The following is an 18,984-nucleotide window of genomic DNA, read 5'->3' as shown; positions in this document are numbered from 1 at the left end:
CATCCGAAATAGCGTGAATAAACGTGAAACCATCTATTTACGTTGCCATAACGACTTGAAATTTTAACTCCGAGACATCTTGCTTTCCATTCCATCCCACTACTGCAATGCATCAGTCTATGATCATCAGTCTGCATATCCCTCCCCCATCCCTGCTCCCTCCCAGTCCTCGCCTATCCCGAAACGCAGCATCCTTCCCTACAGTGTGAGATATCGCCAATGAACGCACCACGGTATGGCTTAACGTGTGGTGCTCCGGGCCAAACGGAATCTTTTGTGCATTTTCTAATTCATACCGAACATTTACTGGGACGGCACCACAATTTTGGCTAAATCCGTGACCCACAAATAAACACCCCGCGCGACCAACGGAATGATTTAACGGCGCGAGCGAAATCAGCGAATCGACTTCATCCACTGAGAAGCCGTTTTTTGGGATCGTAACCAACTGAATGAAGACAAACGTGGGGAAGGAACGTTTTATTGACTAAATACGTGTGGTAATCGGTAACGGTAGGCTGAGAAATATTATAATATAACCACAAAACAATCACCGAGGTCACGTTTATTACTGTTGACAGGGGAAATACCGTCGACGTTGTTGATATTTGCATCCGTTGCTAATAGGAAAACGGCAACTGAATAACGTTATTGTTTAAAAATATAGGGAATGTAGTTTAAATTATATGTAACGTAGACGCATGAATGATATTAGCATATTTTTGGTGATCATCATTATTCGCTGTTAGACATATGCCTTGATGTTTGACAGTTGGAAATTACAGACGCTTTAGCAAAATAACAGATGGCATGAGCCATAACTACATCCGGTCATAGTAAACACTTACTACATGTGTTAGCAACTTCATATGCATTTATTTAAATGAGACAAAGACACAAACATTAAATCCAATATTTAAGTTCATCATATGGGTAGCCTGCTAAATCTACAGTTGTTACTTTATGTACAATGCAATGTAAATATCCTCAAAGCATTCCTCTTCTTAATTGGCTATAAGCCTATAACTTTAAGTTGAAATTGATTCCGAGAGATCCATCTTCACGTTGACACCCTAACATAAGCAATAACAAAAAAAGACATAAGCAATAAATATAATTTAGAGGAGAAGGGAATGTTTGAATGAATGTTTGCATGAAGCCAAAGACACATAATCATTAAGAAGATTCATTTTACATTTCAAACTCACTGTGGAAAACATTGCGTCACATAAAATAGTTTTTTTCTCAGGTTAAATTAGCCAACCAATGTTTAACATAAATGTATAGCACAAAATCCTTAGTTAATGTCACTTGTCTTCCATTACCTGCATGAATTTCTCATTCTAAACTAATCACAAACCTCAGCTCAGTCTTCCACTGTCCAAAAAACTAAACAAGAAAACGTTTAGTGAATATATCACTATATATATATTTTAGAAATCAGATTAGATACTAATCAAAGTATTTTATCAACAAAAAGTGTATTAATATTCATTATTAATAAAGTACTTGCTAACATATAAATAGGTCAAGAAGAACAGTTACTGACTGAAACTTGAGTCTGGCATCTCAGCTCTTTTTTCTTTCGTGGAGCACTGAATACTCTGTGCCTGGACTAGTTAAACTGATCACTTGCACAGAGGGCGTCACATCTCTGATACTCCCTCACTGGACTCGCTTTCTCCTCATCACAACACTCATCTCCCATCAGACTAGAAGGACAGGAGGAAACATCATCAGGGTCTCAACTAAAAGTGAAGCCCACCATCATCTCAGTGTTTTCGGCGCTGTCAAGCTCATCTGTTCACAGATCCAGAAAACGTATTTCCTTCGCAGAGCTCCTGTGTCGCTGTGGACTACTGGCCGAGACCTCCTGCTCTTCAGTTTGAGCCTGTGTTTTGTGTGTGTGTGTTTGTGTGTGTGAAAGACAGAGACACGACTCCGAAAGCAACGCCTATCGTCTATGAAGATGTCTGCACTGCGGCTTCTGTGGGTCCCTGTGCTGTTGTGTGTAACACACGGTGAGTGTCTTAAGCGCACCATGGAACATTTTTTGAGACACATTTCAAGCCTCACAGCCTTTATCACTGTCAATCAGGCCATGACAAAGCTGCAGGTACCTGTATAGCAGAAATCAACTCAAGATAAATGGTATCTGCTGCTGTCATGTGTTGTGATTTTTAAAGTGTTTTGGATAGATAGATAGATAGATAGACAGACAGATAGACAGATAGATAGATAGATAGATAGATAGAACAAACATACACTATAATAAACATACACACATACATATATATATATATATATATATATATATATATACACAGACTATTTTATTATATATTTTATATATATTCAAAATATATTTATAATTTTATATACCACAGATAGATAGATAGATAGACAGACAGACAGACAGATAGATAGATAGATAGAACATACACTATAATAAACATATATATATATATATATATATATATATATAAATATATATGTGTGTGTATATACACGCAAACAGACTATTTTATTATATATTTTATATATATTCAAAATATATTTATAATTGTATATACTGCAGATAGATAGATAGATAGATAGAAACAAATATATACACTAAAATAATAAACTAATTAAAATGTGTACATATACACATTGTTTTATATATTTTTTACAAAATGTTATATTTATAATTTTAGATTTCTATTTACATTTTTCTATTATATATATATATATATATATATATATATATATATATACACATACACACATACAGCATATATTCAATTAATTATATACATATTTATGATATATAAAAATCACATTATTATTATTTTATTATGGCTATTATTATGAGATTATTATTACCAGAGCCATTTGTGATTAATTATTAGATATTTAAAAAATGCACCTGAAGTGACATTAATTGCTTTATTGCAAAGTTTTTTTTTTACTTGGTGACCCAATCGGCAATTTAGCACCTGTTCAGTAGTGGTATGTCTTTGCATTTGTTTATTTAGTCTTAGATCACATTGGGTTTTGGGGTTCCCGGACTGCTGAGTAAAAACCTAAACCAGCTGTCACTGTTTGTAGAGAGTGTGTTGATGCTAAAATGGAGCCGTGTGTGATCGGGGTGGTCCAGACAGTAATATAGCTCTTGCTTGCCAAGGTTGCTTGGTTGCTTCTGTAACAAGCTGTTATTATCTTCTAGTTGGTTGTGAATGCTTTGTATTTTTTGGGGTTTGTAGTGGGTGTCCAAAATATGTGGCTGTCAGCGCTCGTGCATAGCCTGAATATCTTTCATCTATGACTGTAAGAAGGCCAGTGATGGAAATAAATCGCTCTCCGGGGAACAGGTGTTGTCAGTTATGCCTCAGCATTAGATGTCCTAGTTTACGCAGTGGGGATTTGTATCTCCCCTCATGTCGTGTTTTGGGACGCCCGTTATGAGGATATCTGTATTTCCTGTACTAGTGGCAGGTTATGTAAACCACCTCAGCTGCTTAAATGTTACACCTGTTTTCCAATGCAAGTCTTTATTATTTTGTATGCTAATTCTCCATAAGTACTGCAATCAAATGGTACACACTTTGTAAGAGGTAAGAATCTGTTTGCTAAGAAGCGTAAATTTAATCTATTTACATGATGAGCTGTGCTTTATTGCACTAATTTATTAATTTAGATTAATATTTAAAACATTAAGCAGACCCTTTTATTCAAAGCAGCTCACAAAGTTGATTAAGCATATTTTATGCTAATAATAGTTGCATTTATGGTTGCACTGATAATATCTATCAAATATGTAATATTCCTTCATATTTCCTTAATACATGATGTTACATATCATGCCCTAAGGAAGGAGTAAAAAATGTTGGAGCAGAAGGTTAAAACTAGAAAATGTGAAAGCTCAAAAGGAGAACTGTTACACAACGGTACTTGTGTAACACCTTTTTGGTACAGTAAGTCATCTCTCAGGATCACTGTAAGGGGCTTTAAGGAACCATTTTTATTTAGAAGAGATGAAAGAGAAGAGTGAGCATGGGCAGATGGACAGAAAGATAAATGTGTGAGAATGAAAGTGTGAGAGACAGAAAGAAAGTCCCCTGTGGTTGCCTGTGATCTGCTTGTATTATATAGTCTCAGAATGGCCAAACTACAGTATCTGAATAGAACCGTCAAACGATTAGGGCCGGTGTAAATTGTTTCTGGCATCAAATGCATTACAGCTTCATTCCCCCTAGTGCATCCTGAGGTTAAATGCCTTTCAAGGGCACAAATGTGATGGCTTACCATGACCTTCTGCTTGCCATTGCTGAGCCTTAAAGAAACAGTCGACCCAAAATGTAAAATTCTGTCGTTATTGTTATGAAGAATATTTGTAAGGGCTATTAAGGGACCATGTCTGTCAAGCTCCAAAAAGGACAGAAAACACCAACAAACAAAAAAAACACTATAAAAACAAAAACAAAAGGATTTTATGCACTAGGCTTTATTATAAAGCTCAGACAGAAAAAAATACTAATAAATAAAACAAACTTCGGTTTGTTTCTTAAGACTTGAAATATAGCTTGACTATCTTTGCCATATACAGGTGCATCTCAATAAATTAGAATGTCGTGGAAAAGTTAATTTATTTCAGTAATTCAACTCAAATTGTGAAACTTGTGTATTAAATAAATTAAATGCACACAGACTGAAGTAGTTTAAGTCTTTGGTTCTTTTAATTGTGATGATTTTGGCTCACATTTAACAAAAACCCACCAATTCACTATATATATATATATACAGTATCTCACAGAAGTGAGTACACCCCTCACAATTTTATTATATCTTTTCATGTGACAATACTGAAGAAATGACACTTTGCTACAATGTAAAGTAGTGAGTGTACAGCTTGTATAACAGTGTAAATTTGCTGTCCCCCTCAAAATAACTCAACACACAGCCATTAATGTCTAAACCGCTGGCCACAAAAGTGAGTACACCCCTAAGTGAAAATGTCCAAATTGGACCCAAAGTGTCAATATTTTGTGTGGCCACCATTATTTTCCAGCACTGCCTTAACCCTCTTGGGCATGGAGTTCACCAAAGCTTCACAGGTTGCCACTGGAGTCCTCTTCCACTCCTCCATGACGACATCACGGAGCTGGTGGATGTTAGAGACCTTGCGCTCCTCCACCTTCCGTTTGAGGATGCCCCACAGATGCTCAATAGGGTTTAGGTCTTGAAACATGCTTGGCCAATCCATCACCTTTATATATATATATATATATATATATATATATATACATACAGTATATTTTTAAAGAAATTATAATTAATACGGTCCCACTTAATATTAAGTGGCCTTAACTATGTAGTACTTACATTTAAATTAATTATTTGGTACAATGCACTTATTGTGTACATACATGCTTTTACATTGTACTTATATTTTTTAAAATACCTGCATGTAATTACATCTGTAATTAGTTTATGTAATTACATTTATAATTACACTGTTGCCCCATAGAGCATTGCTATCATTGACAAAGAAAAGTAGTGCAGTCTCACAGTGGATATCTCATGTTGCGGTGGATTCCATTATTTAATGTTGTACTGTGTTACAGCATCCGGATGGTTTAAATGAAGACTAATAGAAATCAGGACCTGACATTATCACAGTCTTCTTGTGCTGCTCACACTGTGTGAATCTCCACCAATCTCAGCAGACACCTACTGTGATAACAGTTTCACCGACTGTTTAACAGCTGTATCATATCCTGCTCTAAACACTACTGTACTCCAGGAGTGCCATTAGACCGTCTGGATTGGTAATGCACGATGCTGTGGATGTTAATGTAGGTGTGTGCATGTTACTGGACGATGATTAGCTGGCAGCGAGCGTTCAGTAGTTCTGAAGGAAACATGGAGTGAAGCAGTGGGAGGTGGATGCAGTTAAGAAACATTGGCAGAAATAGTCCTGATTGAAATACATATATAGAGCATAAAATGTTTTAGTCCTACAATATGATGGACTTCTCATTGAACTGCATTACAAATTTCATAGCAACATTTCAATAGTTGCAGATATCACCACTATGTTGTTATGGGTGGTTGCCAGAGCTTTGTGTTTAACTAATAGCTTATGTAGTTTTTAATAAGGACACACAACATTAATACCATACCTGCCTATATATATTTTTTCATATTGGATATTGAGTTGTTGAAAAGTTGGTTTTCCCTATTTTTACATTTAGATTATTTTGCCATCATCTAACACTCTCTTAAAGTTAAATTTGACAATAGTCACTAATAATTTAATAACACAGACAAATGTAAAATTGAGCAAATATCAAAATAAATATACATATACATAGATTTTAAAATTATGTTATTTATAAAAGAATATTTATTTTATTCAAATAAAACTAGAATTTTAATACAGGCTATTTATTATTTATGAATAATTTTTTTTAATGAAAATCCAAATGGATAAACCCCCTAAACTTAAAATAAATAAAAATATTTTAAATAAACACACACATTTTAATATCAGTGGATTCCAATGAACAAACCACCTAACTTAAGCATGATAAATAGTGCTTCTAGGGCAAAAACAAATGATTTAAAAATGGCTAATGTGTTTTAATTTATCATTTAATAAGTATGCCTTGCTGATCAAGCAATCTATAATGGATCTACTGGCCAACTGTCAAGACAGCGCCGCTGAGCATTAGCAGACATCTATTCGAACAGCCTAGAGAGGCTGGGGGGCAGAAGGAAGATGGCTATTAATCATTTAACAGAGGTTAAAAACGGAGGCCTAGAAACAGGCAAACCAATGAGGAGTGAGTCTTTGTATTCTAAGCAGATTTTCAACAGAATCCAGCACTTTCATGCTCGCTCAGAAAGCAGTGACGCAGGTTTTATGCACGCACGGGTCTGGCACTGTGGAAAACTGAAGTGCATGTGAGAAAAGGTGTGTCTGAATGCGCGCCCATGTGCGTGTCGGAAAGGAGATGAGATGTGGGTGAGGGCGCAGAGAACGTGAATGCTAAATCTGGGCAAGGGCATGCAAGGACATAATGAATGAAGGGCATTGCTCGCTGGTTTAATATTTAAAGCTCACATCAGTTAAATTGAGAAGCTGAGGAAATGGCAATTGCATGAGAAAAAGAGAAATTGTAGCGCAGCCCACCCGTCATCCAAGTTTCAAAAATGGATGTGAAAACAGTTTCTTTTTGTCTTTGGATCTGGTCGCCTGGGGAAATATCACTGCCATGTGCCATTTACCCTTGACCAGTGGGTCTCCAACAGAATTGCTCAGTGTGGATTAATTGTAGAGATTAGATTAAAGACTGGAGTGGATGGAGATGAGAACATGTGGATTCAACAGGACGACATTTAGACCAAAGTGACAAAAATACTGTCCGGCTTGATATCACATATTTGGTGATGTATCAGAGAGCCCTTGTTTCTATGGAAAGTCTCCACCCTGGAGCTCAGTGTTTCTCACAGATCTTTGCCATTTCCCATGAGGCCAGACTGTATATGTCACTGCTATACAGATTGAGAATGCTGGCTAGCATGGAAACATTGTCCTCTGCTGCTTGTTTTCAAGCCTGAATCAGCTCTCAAAAGGGTTGAAGAAAATCTCTATCTTTGTATGTCTCATTGCACCACAGTAGAGCAAACATCACCATGGTCATAGGTTCAATTCCCAGGAAATGCATGGATTTATTAAATGTTCTTGAATGCAATACAAGTTGCTTTGGGTAAAAGCATTTGCGAAATTGTAGGTCTCTCACATTTCCGTCCAAAAATGCATGCAGTTGTTAAAAGTGCCTAATTCAACCCTTTAATGCATTAATTCAATCCTGGGATTAAGCGGCCATTGTGCCGTCTAATCTGGAATAAATTGCATAATGTAATCTCTGTAAAAAGTGTTATGTAATGACCCTGCCGCTGCAGTGACATTGACAGAAGTGTAGACGGGAATTTTTGACAGGTCTGAGGTCAGTTTATTGTGCATATACTGCTTTTAAAGGGCAATGTCTCCTTCCATCCCACACTTTATAGTGTCCTTTGATGTATCTGCTTATTTCGATTCCTAAAAATCCCCAGATCTTTGTTGCTGTCATCTAAAGTCAGCATGAAATCAAAATTCACCATTTATCTGTTTTGTAAATGTGTGTTATTGATCTTTTTGTGACACATGTTGGATGTCTCCAATCATTTAGTCTGCTTAAACCCCACTACTTTCTTATAATCAACTACAAGCTTACATTCACTTTTGAGTGCAATGCTTACATCTCAAAATCCAATCAAAAACGATGCAAAGTCCTCATTCTACATTTTTTCTTTTCCATTACACTCAGATGTACGTCAAAAGCAAGAAAACATTCCATTGCAACTTTGAAGTTAATCGTTAAAAATTGTTATCAAGTCAAGTCAAGTCATATGTTGTATGTCACATGTTATATGCCCAGCTAACAGCGAACGTTCTCAGAACTTTGGCTAATGTTCCAGCAAGGTTCTCTCAAAGTTATGAACAAACATTAATTGAATGTTAGGAATCCTTTAAGAAAGGATTAGTTCACTTCCAGAATACAAATTTCCTTATTTACTCACCCCCATGTCACGCAAGATGTCTTTCTTTCTTCAGTCATAAAGAAATTAATGTTTTTCAGGAAAACATTCCAGGATTTTTCTCTATATAGTGAACTTCAGTGGGACCCAACGAGTTGAAGGTCCAAATTGCAGTTTCAGTACAGCTTCAAAGCACTCTGCACAATCCCAGCCAAGGAATAAGGGTCTTATCTAGTGAAACGTTTTCAGCAAGACGGGCATTTGTGGTATTCAAAAAGTATTTCAAGTCTACTATATGGAGAAAAATCCCTGAATGTTTTCCTCAAAAGCCTTAATTTCCTTTCGACTGAAGAAAGAAAGACATGAACATCTTGGATGACATGGGGTGAGTAAATTATCAGGAATTTTTTATTCCTGAAAGTGAACTAACCCTTTAAAAAAAGGATTAAAAAGAGGACATTCATAAATAACATTTTGAAAAAGTAATGGGAACGTTTGTAAAATGTTCTTAGAATATATTTTTGTTAGCTGGTTGGAATCTTTAGCAAATCTGAAAATTGAAATACATTGTCATATTATAAATTACAAAGGTGTGATGCCTCATTAAAAAAATGTATTGTAGTTTTTAGTGTTTAACTTAAAAAGTATCAAATTTAGATTTCAGCCATCTATTGGTTAGCTTGTTTTAGGAGTGTGTCAGCATGTGTTTATACCCTTCCTACCCTTTACTCTCAAACTGTAGTGTTTCTATGATGATAATTGTCTTTCCTTCCCAGTCTACCCTTCTTTTTCCTCTTTGCAGCCAATCAGAGGCCAATAAATCAATTATCTGTCAATGATGATCAGTGATGTGATGGATGTAACGCTGAAAACGTTTAACTCTCTGTCTCCCTCTTTCTCTCTCTCTTGTTTTCTTCCTTTCTTGTCTTCCAGTTGATGTGGCACTAATTTTTACTTTCTCTTTCCTCTCAGCCCTCAAAAGCAAATTGTAAATATTGTTTTCCTGAGTATTACAGTAAAGAGATGGCCATAAAAACAATCTAAATAGCAGAAAGTCCTGCAGGACGACTCTAGTTAATAATGTAAATCTGTAGCTGTGATTGATGTGTGTGCGATGTTTCCTGTCTTTCATCTCATTGCACATATATAAACACTTCTCCAGAGGTCAGAATTGCAAAAAGATCATTGGTTGAGACCGATGCAGATGTCTCTGTGGAAACTGCAGGGTGAAGTGTGAGAGAGAGAGAGATACTTGGAATATCAGGTGTGTTATTTTTTGCTAGTGTTTGCGACTTCCCGGCATATATAGAGACTTGCATCTATATATGAAAATAGATTAATGACTCGAAAAAAGGATCACAGCTCACCGCTAACACTTTATTTCCTCTCAAAAAAAAAGAGAAAAAAAAACAAGCAAATACTGTGCTCGGAGATCACAGTTAATTCGGTCTATTTTAATGCACAATCAGTTTTCATGAGTGGAAATAAAACTTGCAAGAAAACGCTCTGCCTTGAACTAAAAAGCCAGCATGCATAATTCCAAAAAATGGGAACGCATGCAAAAAAATAAATAAAATAAAGGAGATTTTGACGCAGTAATGCCTGTCAGTTCTAAACAAAAAGTGGGCATCATTAAGACTTACTAGAGTGCTTTATGAAGTCAAGCAGTTGTGTCTGTGTTTCTGTCACTGAATGTTTTGTTCTTCCCGTAGCTTGGCTCTGCCATGGGGCATGTGTGGAAGTGGACTCCGACATGGAGGCAGTGAAGGGGAAAGGCTTCAAATTGGGCTGTATCTCTTGCAAGATGAGAGGGGAAGTGCCGGCCTCTGCCACAGTGGACTGGTGGTTCAGGGCCAAAGGCGAGAGTGAATTTGCACATGTGAGGATGAGACCAAAGACCAGGCCTTACAGCTTGACTTCACATTACTGAAGTCAAGCTGCACATGATGCATTACCTAAATTAATGTGCAGATGCTTTTTCAAATCCTTTTTTGTCCAAGAGCTATAGTACAGCTGTGTGCCTGCAATCAATGCAGGTTCATTATTTTCATGGTAAAAAAAACAAACATCTAAAGCTCAATGCAGATCTAAAACGGTGCATTTTTAATGCAAAGCCAGGATCATGCATTTTCTATGACTGTCTTTGTGGTCAGAAGTGAATTACTGCACAACATTTTAAAAAACGAACATTCCCGAGTGGAATTTTCAGACATTATACAAGGAAGGCAGATTAAGCACTTTGCCATTACAAAAATTAGCTGCAACCAAAAAACTACAGTGCCAACACACAAGCATTTTCAATGTTATGCCATAGTCATTTGTGAGAGACAGCATATTTAGCATATTACATTACTAGAATTATATTTGTTATGCGATAATGAATGAGAATAAGAAACATTACATAGCGTGAGGAATATATTATATACACTTTATAATATTTTTTATATTTAATATTTACAATTCCATTAAAAATGTGAGATTATTGGCATATTAAAAGTAATACAAAGCTAATTTTATGTCCTGCAGTTTTTTTTAGGGTTTCTGCACATTTTAACAATTTTTTTCACGGCCTCTACAGATGACTGCATAAAGGATTTATAAAATCATTTAATAGAGAATTAAATGTAATAATGTAATAAAGTATAAATGTAATAAATGTACTCAATTATATGTACTAGTGTCCAACAAAAACTATATTATCACTGTTGATTGTTACACTCTTCTACACTGTAAAAATTATTCATGCAAAGATAGCTGGACAACATTTGACAAGAAAATACTATTTCAGTCTTTCATCTTCAAAATGAAATTTTTAACTCAATATTACTTTCTGTTGTTTTTGTAAATATTTGCGGAATTTACTAGCAACTTATAATGAATTATAAAAGTAAATCCTTCACCAAATTTTTTTTTTCAGTATAAGACCACCATCTAGCCTATGAACAGTTTTAGAACAGACCAAAACTCTATTTTTTGTTAATATACTGTTATTATTATTATTATATGAAAAAAAAGGATTTTACTAATTTACATGACTTTGAAAAACTAAAATTGAAAATGACATTACATTTACAGCTTTTCCATGACCATTAAAGGGATAGTTTACCCAAAATGAAAATTCTGTCTTCATTTATTTTACACGCCATCATGTTTTTCCAAACCTGTGTGTTTCTTTATTCTGTTGAACACAAAAGAAGATATTTGGAAGAATGCTGGTAACCAAACAGCTGACAAAACAGTAACCTTTGACTTCCATAGTATTTTTGTTCCATACTGTTTGGTTACCAACATTCAAAATATCTTCTTTTGTACTTCACAGAGGAAAGAAACTCATACAGGTTTGGAACAACTAAATGATGGCAGAATTTCATTTCTGGGTGAACTATCTCTTTAACCAGTGTAAGTCAACCACTGACCTGGAGAATTTAAAAATGGCTGTTTTGGGTGCTGAATAAATGCTGTGTTCTTCACACAAGCTAATAAGAGCTCTCCTTTCTTAAAATTAGATATACAGTTATGCAGATATGACAAGCTACATAATGGATGACCGCTTCGATGACCGCCTGGCCTGGAACGGCAGTAAAAAAACTGATGATGTGCAGGACGGCTCAATTTTCATCCTTAACGTCACCTTCAACGACACCGGCACCTATCGATGTTTCTTCGACCGCACCCTTGTCTTCCCCAATTACGAGTACCGCACCAACGCCACCAAGTTTATCAACATCAACGTAGTAGGCAAAGGTATGTTCATTAAAACAGACAGTGGGAATAAGGAGATTTACATGAGATGACACAAATCAAAGTAAGGAGGTGACAACTTCATTGGTCTGACAATATCCACAATTCAGCCTTGAAAGGAACTCAAGGGTGTGTCCATAAAGAAAGATGAGTCAAAACACTGAATAGAAATGCCTTTAAAATGTCAAAAACAAGGACACTGGCATTGCCTTTAAACGGCCCTGAAAGCAAAGTGTTGTCATGGCAGCAGCAGCATCAAGGCTTTCATCATCGTTGGTGTCCTTGACTCACCAATGCGTATCTGCTTGAAAGCAAGGATGTCATTGAATTTTTTTTTTATAGTGGATTGATGTAACATTATTATACATTTTTTTTCTTTGAGCTTGTTCTCAAACAAGTACTTAAACTGCTCCAAACATCCCAGTGTGTTGAAAGTTTGAGTTTAAGTTTGAGTCCCGATTTGTGGTCCTTTGTCAGTCCCATTGCCAACTCTCCAACTCTCCTGTCCTGTCTGCTAAAAAGCATGAAAACAAACATAAAAACAATGCCAAAATGATAAAGCATTTTGTAGGAAAACAAAATAAACAAATAGTAAATTACAAATTATTAAAGAAAATTGTGTATAAAACCATGCCCCATTAGTCAAGTAGTCAACTGTGTTGTTATTGTTAATTAAAACAAAGACTAAATCTATAAAATTTCGTTTTTAATAATTAAAGAAAAAATGAAATAAAATAAAATATAAATATTAGATGGAAAATCTGAACAAAATTGACTTTGGCAACTAACTGAAATAAAATGTTATAGTTGAAGTACTAAAACTACAAAAACTGAAATATAAATTAAAGCTAAACAGAAATATAAAAACGAATAAAAGAATAACAAAACAAAAAATGACTAAAATTGAAAATATAAAAATAATAGCTAATTAAAAAAAAAAGATACTATATTAGTATATAACTAATACTGGTAGTGCAAGGAGAGCAGGTTCTAAGTGAAGCCTGTTCACACAAATGAATGACTTTTTTTCTTGTAAAAAATTTTGTATCACAATTTGACAGTAAACTTTATCTCCCAAGTACCTTTTCTATTTTTGAGTTTAAAACAGGCTTCTATAAGATTCAAATTCCAATCTAATGAACAATTGTAGACTGAGTTTGATAGCCAGTCATCACAAGGCAAGGCTCTGATGTCTTATTTTGTGTTTTAGGGGGAAGTATGTGCAAAATTTTGGACAAACACTTTAGTTTCCACCATTAATACAATGCATAATAAACAGCCAAATGATTAAATTGTAATTTTCTATTGTTGATGCACTCAAAATCAGCTTCGGCGGAATCTGAGGGGTCACATGTCTGCTTTGATGCTTCTGCTGACAACATGTCATATTTGCTGACGGTGATAAATCAGTCAGACGTATCTTTACTTCCTGTCAGAGGCCCACATCAGCAGCACTGATGTCACTACTGATCATTATGAGAGTTTGCGTCATAGTGCTGAAATCTGCACAAATACTTCTATCATCGTTTGATCAAAATTTAAAGAGTAGTAAATCAAAAGTAATTAGATAAGGTGTTATGGACTATATGAAAGTTATAAAAGAGCCTAATATATGAATTAGAATTTTTTTCTCACTCACCCCAGCTACACGAGGCATGGCATCCATCTTTTCTGAGATCATGATGTACGTGTCCATCATCGGGCTGCAGTTGTGGCTGGTGGTGGAGATGGTCTACTGTTACAGGAAGATCGCAGCAGCTGGAGAGGAAGCACTGAGAGAGAGCGAGTGAGTCGCATGTCTTCAGTTTCCATTTTCCTCAGACTTCCTTTCTGTTTGCTATCCTATTAAAACAGGAAATTTGGGATTAAACATATTGAAGTGTGTATTTGTCTACCACCATAAACAGACGTGAAAATCTATTTAGTTTTACGGTAAAATCAAATTTTGTTAATTTTGAGAATTTATTGGAGTGCATTAGCATGTACACTCTTAAAAATATAGGTTTTTATTTAACCTTTAACATCCATGGAACCTTTAAATTCCACAAAAGATTCTTTAATGGAAAAAGGTTCTTTAGTACCTTTATTTTTAAAAGAATAGTTCACCCAAAAATTACAATTTGCTGAAAATGTACTCATCCTCGGGCCATCCAAGATCTAGATTTTGTTTCTTCATTGGAGAAAGAAGCATTACATCACTTGCTCACCAACGGATCCTCTGCAGTGAATGGGTGCCGTCAGAATGAGAGTCCAAACAGCTGATAAAAACATCACAATAATTCACAAGTAATCCAAGTGACTCCAGTGCATCAGTTATTATCTTGGGAAATGGAAAGCTGGTTTCAAAGCTAACAAACATGCAGTAAAAACTTTAAAACATTAGTTTAATGAATGAAAAAATATATATAAAAAAAATAAAACATTTACATTTCCGTTTTGACTGCTTTTCTTCCTTCAAAACGATATTTCCCTTAATCCCAAACTGATCTGCATTTTTCTGCAAGCTGCTGTTCTTAAAACCTTTCAAATTCTTGTTGCTGTTCTTTTCTTCATTACCTTTTCTGTCCCTTCTGCCTTTCTTTCCCTTCTTCCGTTCTCTTAGGGCGGCATATTTAGCTATAACCTCGGAGAGCAAAGATAATTGTGCAGGTGTAGCGGTGGCAGAATAACACAGGTGGGTTAGTTAAATGTAACTGTGATGGTCACATCTGGAATTTTTGCATTGCAAGTCAGTTAAACAATCTGCCTTTTGTTTTATTTCAGGTCCAAAAAAAGTCTCAAGCCAAAAGCATGACACTCTGTCCATCATGGCCTCCTCTGTCACCCTCACCGGCTCGCTGTTGTGTACGACTGTGACAGAACCGCCATTCTAAACCATCAGGGAAACACACAGTCACACATTACATCAAAAGGAAATGTTTTGTTTTAAGGCTCTAGATGAGAACTTCGAGGTTAACGAATGAATGATGCATTCATTGGTTCAAGCATGAATCTGTAACACTGAACATGACTTGTACATACGTGTTTTAGCTTTTAACACCTCTTTGCTTTTTCCACATAATGTGAACTCAGCTTTACATGCGATAAAAATGAGTCACCACAGTATATCTACTAAGCAAGAGGACATCACAAATATTATAAAGTGTATAAAAAATCACTAGTATATTTAAAGGGGTGGTTCACTGGGTTTTTTCTAGGCTTGATTGTGTTTATGGGGTGCAGTCTAACATGTGTTAATGTTTCGTTTTTTTAAAAACGCATTATATTTCACATAATTTACCTTTATTCCACACCTCTTTGTCCCTTCTCTCAGAAACTCCCTGATCATTTCCTGCTTTTATGAAGCCCCTCCCTCAGAAGTAGGCGATGGGCTTTGATTGGTTAGCTAGCCCAGTGTGTTGTGATTGGCTAAACCACCTCTAGTGCTCGTCTAATCGTCCCGCCCCTCACCTCAGCATGTGCTCCAGTTGTATTGTAAACAACGGCGTCGTTAATATCGCTTATTAGTTTGAGCCCAATTGAGAAGCAGAGGATATTAGTGAAGAGGATCGTGCAGAACCTGTGCAAGCACGGCTTTTAATGGTTGGCCTATGTTTTTGTTTGTTGTTGTCTCATACTTTTAGATACGCTGTTGTAAATGCTACTGCTTATGTTAGCTTTTAATATACAGTTTTATCCTGATTAGCGCTTTAATACAGTACGGCAACTGCACGTTTAACACTTCAGCTAGCTATGTGAAAATAAGTGTATAATTGGAACAGTTGAGCTGAATGAGAGAGAGAGAGAGAGAGAGAGAGAGAGATGCAGAGCGTGTGCAGAGCAGGGGGACGTGGGGAACAGTATTAAGAACCGCTGCTTTAGAACATTGTTTTTGAATCTTGTGAATCCATTAGAATCGATAGAAGACAGAATCATGATTCATATATGAATAGATTTTTACGTGCACCTCTAGTTTTCTCTTCCTCTTCTCTAAAGCAGCGCAACATGGCCTCGCCCCCTTTGCTGCCTTTTCCCGAGGGCGGGGTTTATCTGGGTTTGTGATGTCACGAACCCGGGAAGTAACTTGTTGTAGTCCCTACCAGCCGTTTTTGAAGGCATTAAACTGCCAGAATTTATAAAGACGATATCGCCATTTGGATTGAACTTTCAGCTTTGTAACTTTGCAGATATTGTTTATGCTCAAACAGCAACATTACACACTAACTAACGTTAAAAAAGTGAAATCACAATGAACCACCCCTTTAACTGAGCCAGAGACAAAAAAAAGAACTGTCAAATAGAATGATACATGTGAAAGTGAAAACATATTTATAACATTATTTAAAGATCAAACATACATATTAAGAAATAGAAAAAAGAAAATAAAAACATATATTAGGGGTGTAACAGAACTGTAGGCTGGTTTTTGTTCAGTAAAGCATTATTAAAAAGAGCATCAGAATTTTACGTCAAAGAAAAAAAAAACCCTAAGTACATACCGACCCAGTCATATTTGTGTACCGTTACACCTCTAATATATAGAGAGAAATCATAACATCTCATGTTTGGCAGCTATAGGGACATGTGATTAGCATTACATAGTTAATGCCAACGCACGTTTACAAGAGCTACATATCTGAAAACTGCACCTGTCAGAACTAACTTAACTAACCACTGCTAAGCTACCCACAAAGTTTAAAACTTCTCACTGGTACGTAGTAATTCACTTAAATTGTCATTACATCTATCTGTAGCACCCTGTATTCGTAATTTAATTAATGAAGATTTTACACTATAAAGCACAAAATAACCGCTCTGGGTGAAAAGCAGATATTGTGAGTTGCATAAAGCTATTCATATCATTCTCTTAAAAGAAATAACAGCGAAGCTAATGAATGTCACGTGTATGCTAATATCATAGACGTCAGGAAAGTGCATTGTTATGTAAGATCCAAATCCAGCTTCAGAAACTAATGTGATAAATATATGATTAACAATGTGCCGAGGATCTGTGCTATTAATCATTCTCAAGTTGGCCTCACAATTCCTCCCCTTTTCTTTTTGTCTTTGCTGACAAGATAATCAAGGGCTGCATGAAATCGATTGAGAATGACTCAATGTTTAAAGTGTGCCTCCTGTAGGAACGATGTTTATGCCTCTGGCTCCTTGTGCATGATGATGCAGAAGCTTCCAGTCTTTCCTCTCCCTCTATAGTAGCCTAGTTCTGGTAGTGACTACAGAGGGCAGCACAACACTGCCAAAGTCTCACTGCCTTTATGCATGAATGAACGTTCTCGAGACTTCCCAGCCCTGGTTTTCTTACTTTTTATATCTTTTATTCGGTGGTTGTTAAATTGGTAGATTTTCACTGCATGATTTTAAATACGCTTTTATGAATACCGTCATAAACACTGCCACATTTGTAACACCGGATCCGTTTCATCCTCGACCGAGCAAAACGTGGAACTCCACAGCTGCTTATAATGCTGATTACTAAACATAGATGATATCGTACTAACACTTTAGATGTCACAGAATATGTCATTATTTGACAATGTCTGCACCTCTGTAAAGTATCAACACAACGACTGAACGGCCTCAACAATTCCAGGATGCATTTCATGTTGAAGTGAAAATGTTGCTTGCCAAATAAATTATGGACAAGATAGTATATCAAAAAATACATTTCAAAATACAGCTGATGTGTTTTTCTGAATCTTTTCTCTCTTGACCTACATGCGAGATCATATAGTAAAATACAGTAAAACAGAAATATTGTGAAATATTACAATTTCAAGGAGCAGTTTCTTATTAAAATATATTTTAAAACGTAACTTACTCCTATAATGGCAAATCTGAATTTTCAGCATCATTTCTCCAGTCTTCAGTGTCACATGATCCTTCAGAAATCATTCGAATGTGCTGATTTGCTGCTCAAGGAACATCTACGTTTCAGTGTTATAACATTTTTGCTGCTTAACTTTTTTTGTGGAAATCATACACTACCATTCAAAAGTTTGGGTTAAGTAAAATGTAATGAAAAAGAGAGTATACTTTTATTTAACAAGGACAAATTAAATTGGTAAAAAGTAAAAAAACAAAAGAAGGCTTAAGGCAAGAAGTAGGACCCATGTAAATATCAGATCAGCTTTCCAGCGCTGGAGAGAACTCAAGGAGCAGAAGGCCTGCGATCGGACGCCGAGATTGCTTCGTTTCTTCTCGATAGCTGAGTAACACCATGTCTGCGCCACCGCAACAGCTAAAGTCTGTCTAGTACACTGGACCCGACAAAATGAACTAATCGTTGCCTGGGTTGTGTACATATGTGTGGGGCGGAGCTATCAAAATAGGGCCGTGTTTATGTTGGTGATTTCAAATGTCAACATTGGCTACCAGAAATCGCTTACCCCACCTATAAAAAAAAGATCATGGTTTCCACAAAAAATATTAAGTAGCAAAAACTAGTAGTTTTCAACATTAATAAGAATCATTAATAAAAAATTAACACCAACAACAGATAATAAATGAGAATACAAAATCATAATCATACCAACTTCCTCACTACTCAGGAAGTATTAACCTGTCAAAAAAAGAAAATTATCCAATCAGTAATAAACACACAATTTTACAATTTTTGGGCATTTTTTATTATACATTTGTGACCGTCACAAGTCATCTTTACAATCGTGTCTATAC

General features: G+C 35.8%; 1 protein-coding gene across 4 annotated transcripts; it reads left to right on the top strand.

Moving 5' to 3' along the window:
* The first annotated feature begins 174 nt into the window (after positions 1–174).
* Positions 175–15,533, top strand: scn1ba (sodium channel, voltage-gated, type I, beta a). 4 transcript variants are annotated; one of them, XM_016292416.1, is made up of 7 exons: positions 1,952–2,021; positions 9,731–9,832; positions 10,281–10,447; positions 12,075–12,312; positions 13,954–14,095; positions 14,912–14,983; positions 15,073–15,533. In XM_016292416.1, the coding sequence occupies exons 3-6, from the start codon at positions 10,322–10,324 to the stop codon at positions 14,976–14,978; spliced, it is 573 nt and encodes a 190-aa protein (XP_016147902.1). In that variant the 5' UTR covers positions 1,952–2,021; positions 9,731–9,832; positions 10,281–10,321; the 3' UTR covers positions 14,979–14,983; positions 15,073–15,533. The 4 variants fall into 4 exon arrangements, with proteins under 4 accessions (XP_016147898.1, XP_016147899.1, XP_016147902.1 ...); XM_016292412.1 differs by lacking the exon at positions 9,731–9,832 and having other exon boundaries at positions 175–2,021; XM_016292415.1 differs by lacking the exon at positions 1,952–2,021 and having other exon boundaries at positions 9,116–9,832.
* The last annotated feature ends 3,451 nt before the right edge of the window (positions 15,534–18,984 follow it).

This window comes from Sinocyclocheilus grahami, unplaced genomic scaffold (genome assembly GCF_001515645.1).
Source record: "Sinocyclocheilus grahami isolate Dianchi unplaced genomic scaffold, SAMN03320097.WGS_v1.1 scaffold285.1, whole genome shotgun sequence".
Taxonomy (NCBI): Eukaryota; Metazoa; Chordata; class Actinopteri; order Cypriniformes; family Cyprinidae; genus Sinocyclocheilus; species Sinocyclocheilus grahami.
The sequence above is the reverse complement of the archived record's forward strand: the minus strand, read 5'-3'. Positions and strand labels throughout refer to the sequence as shown.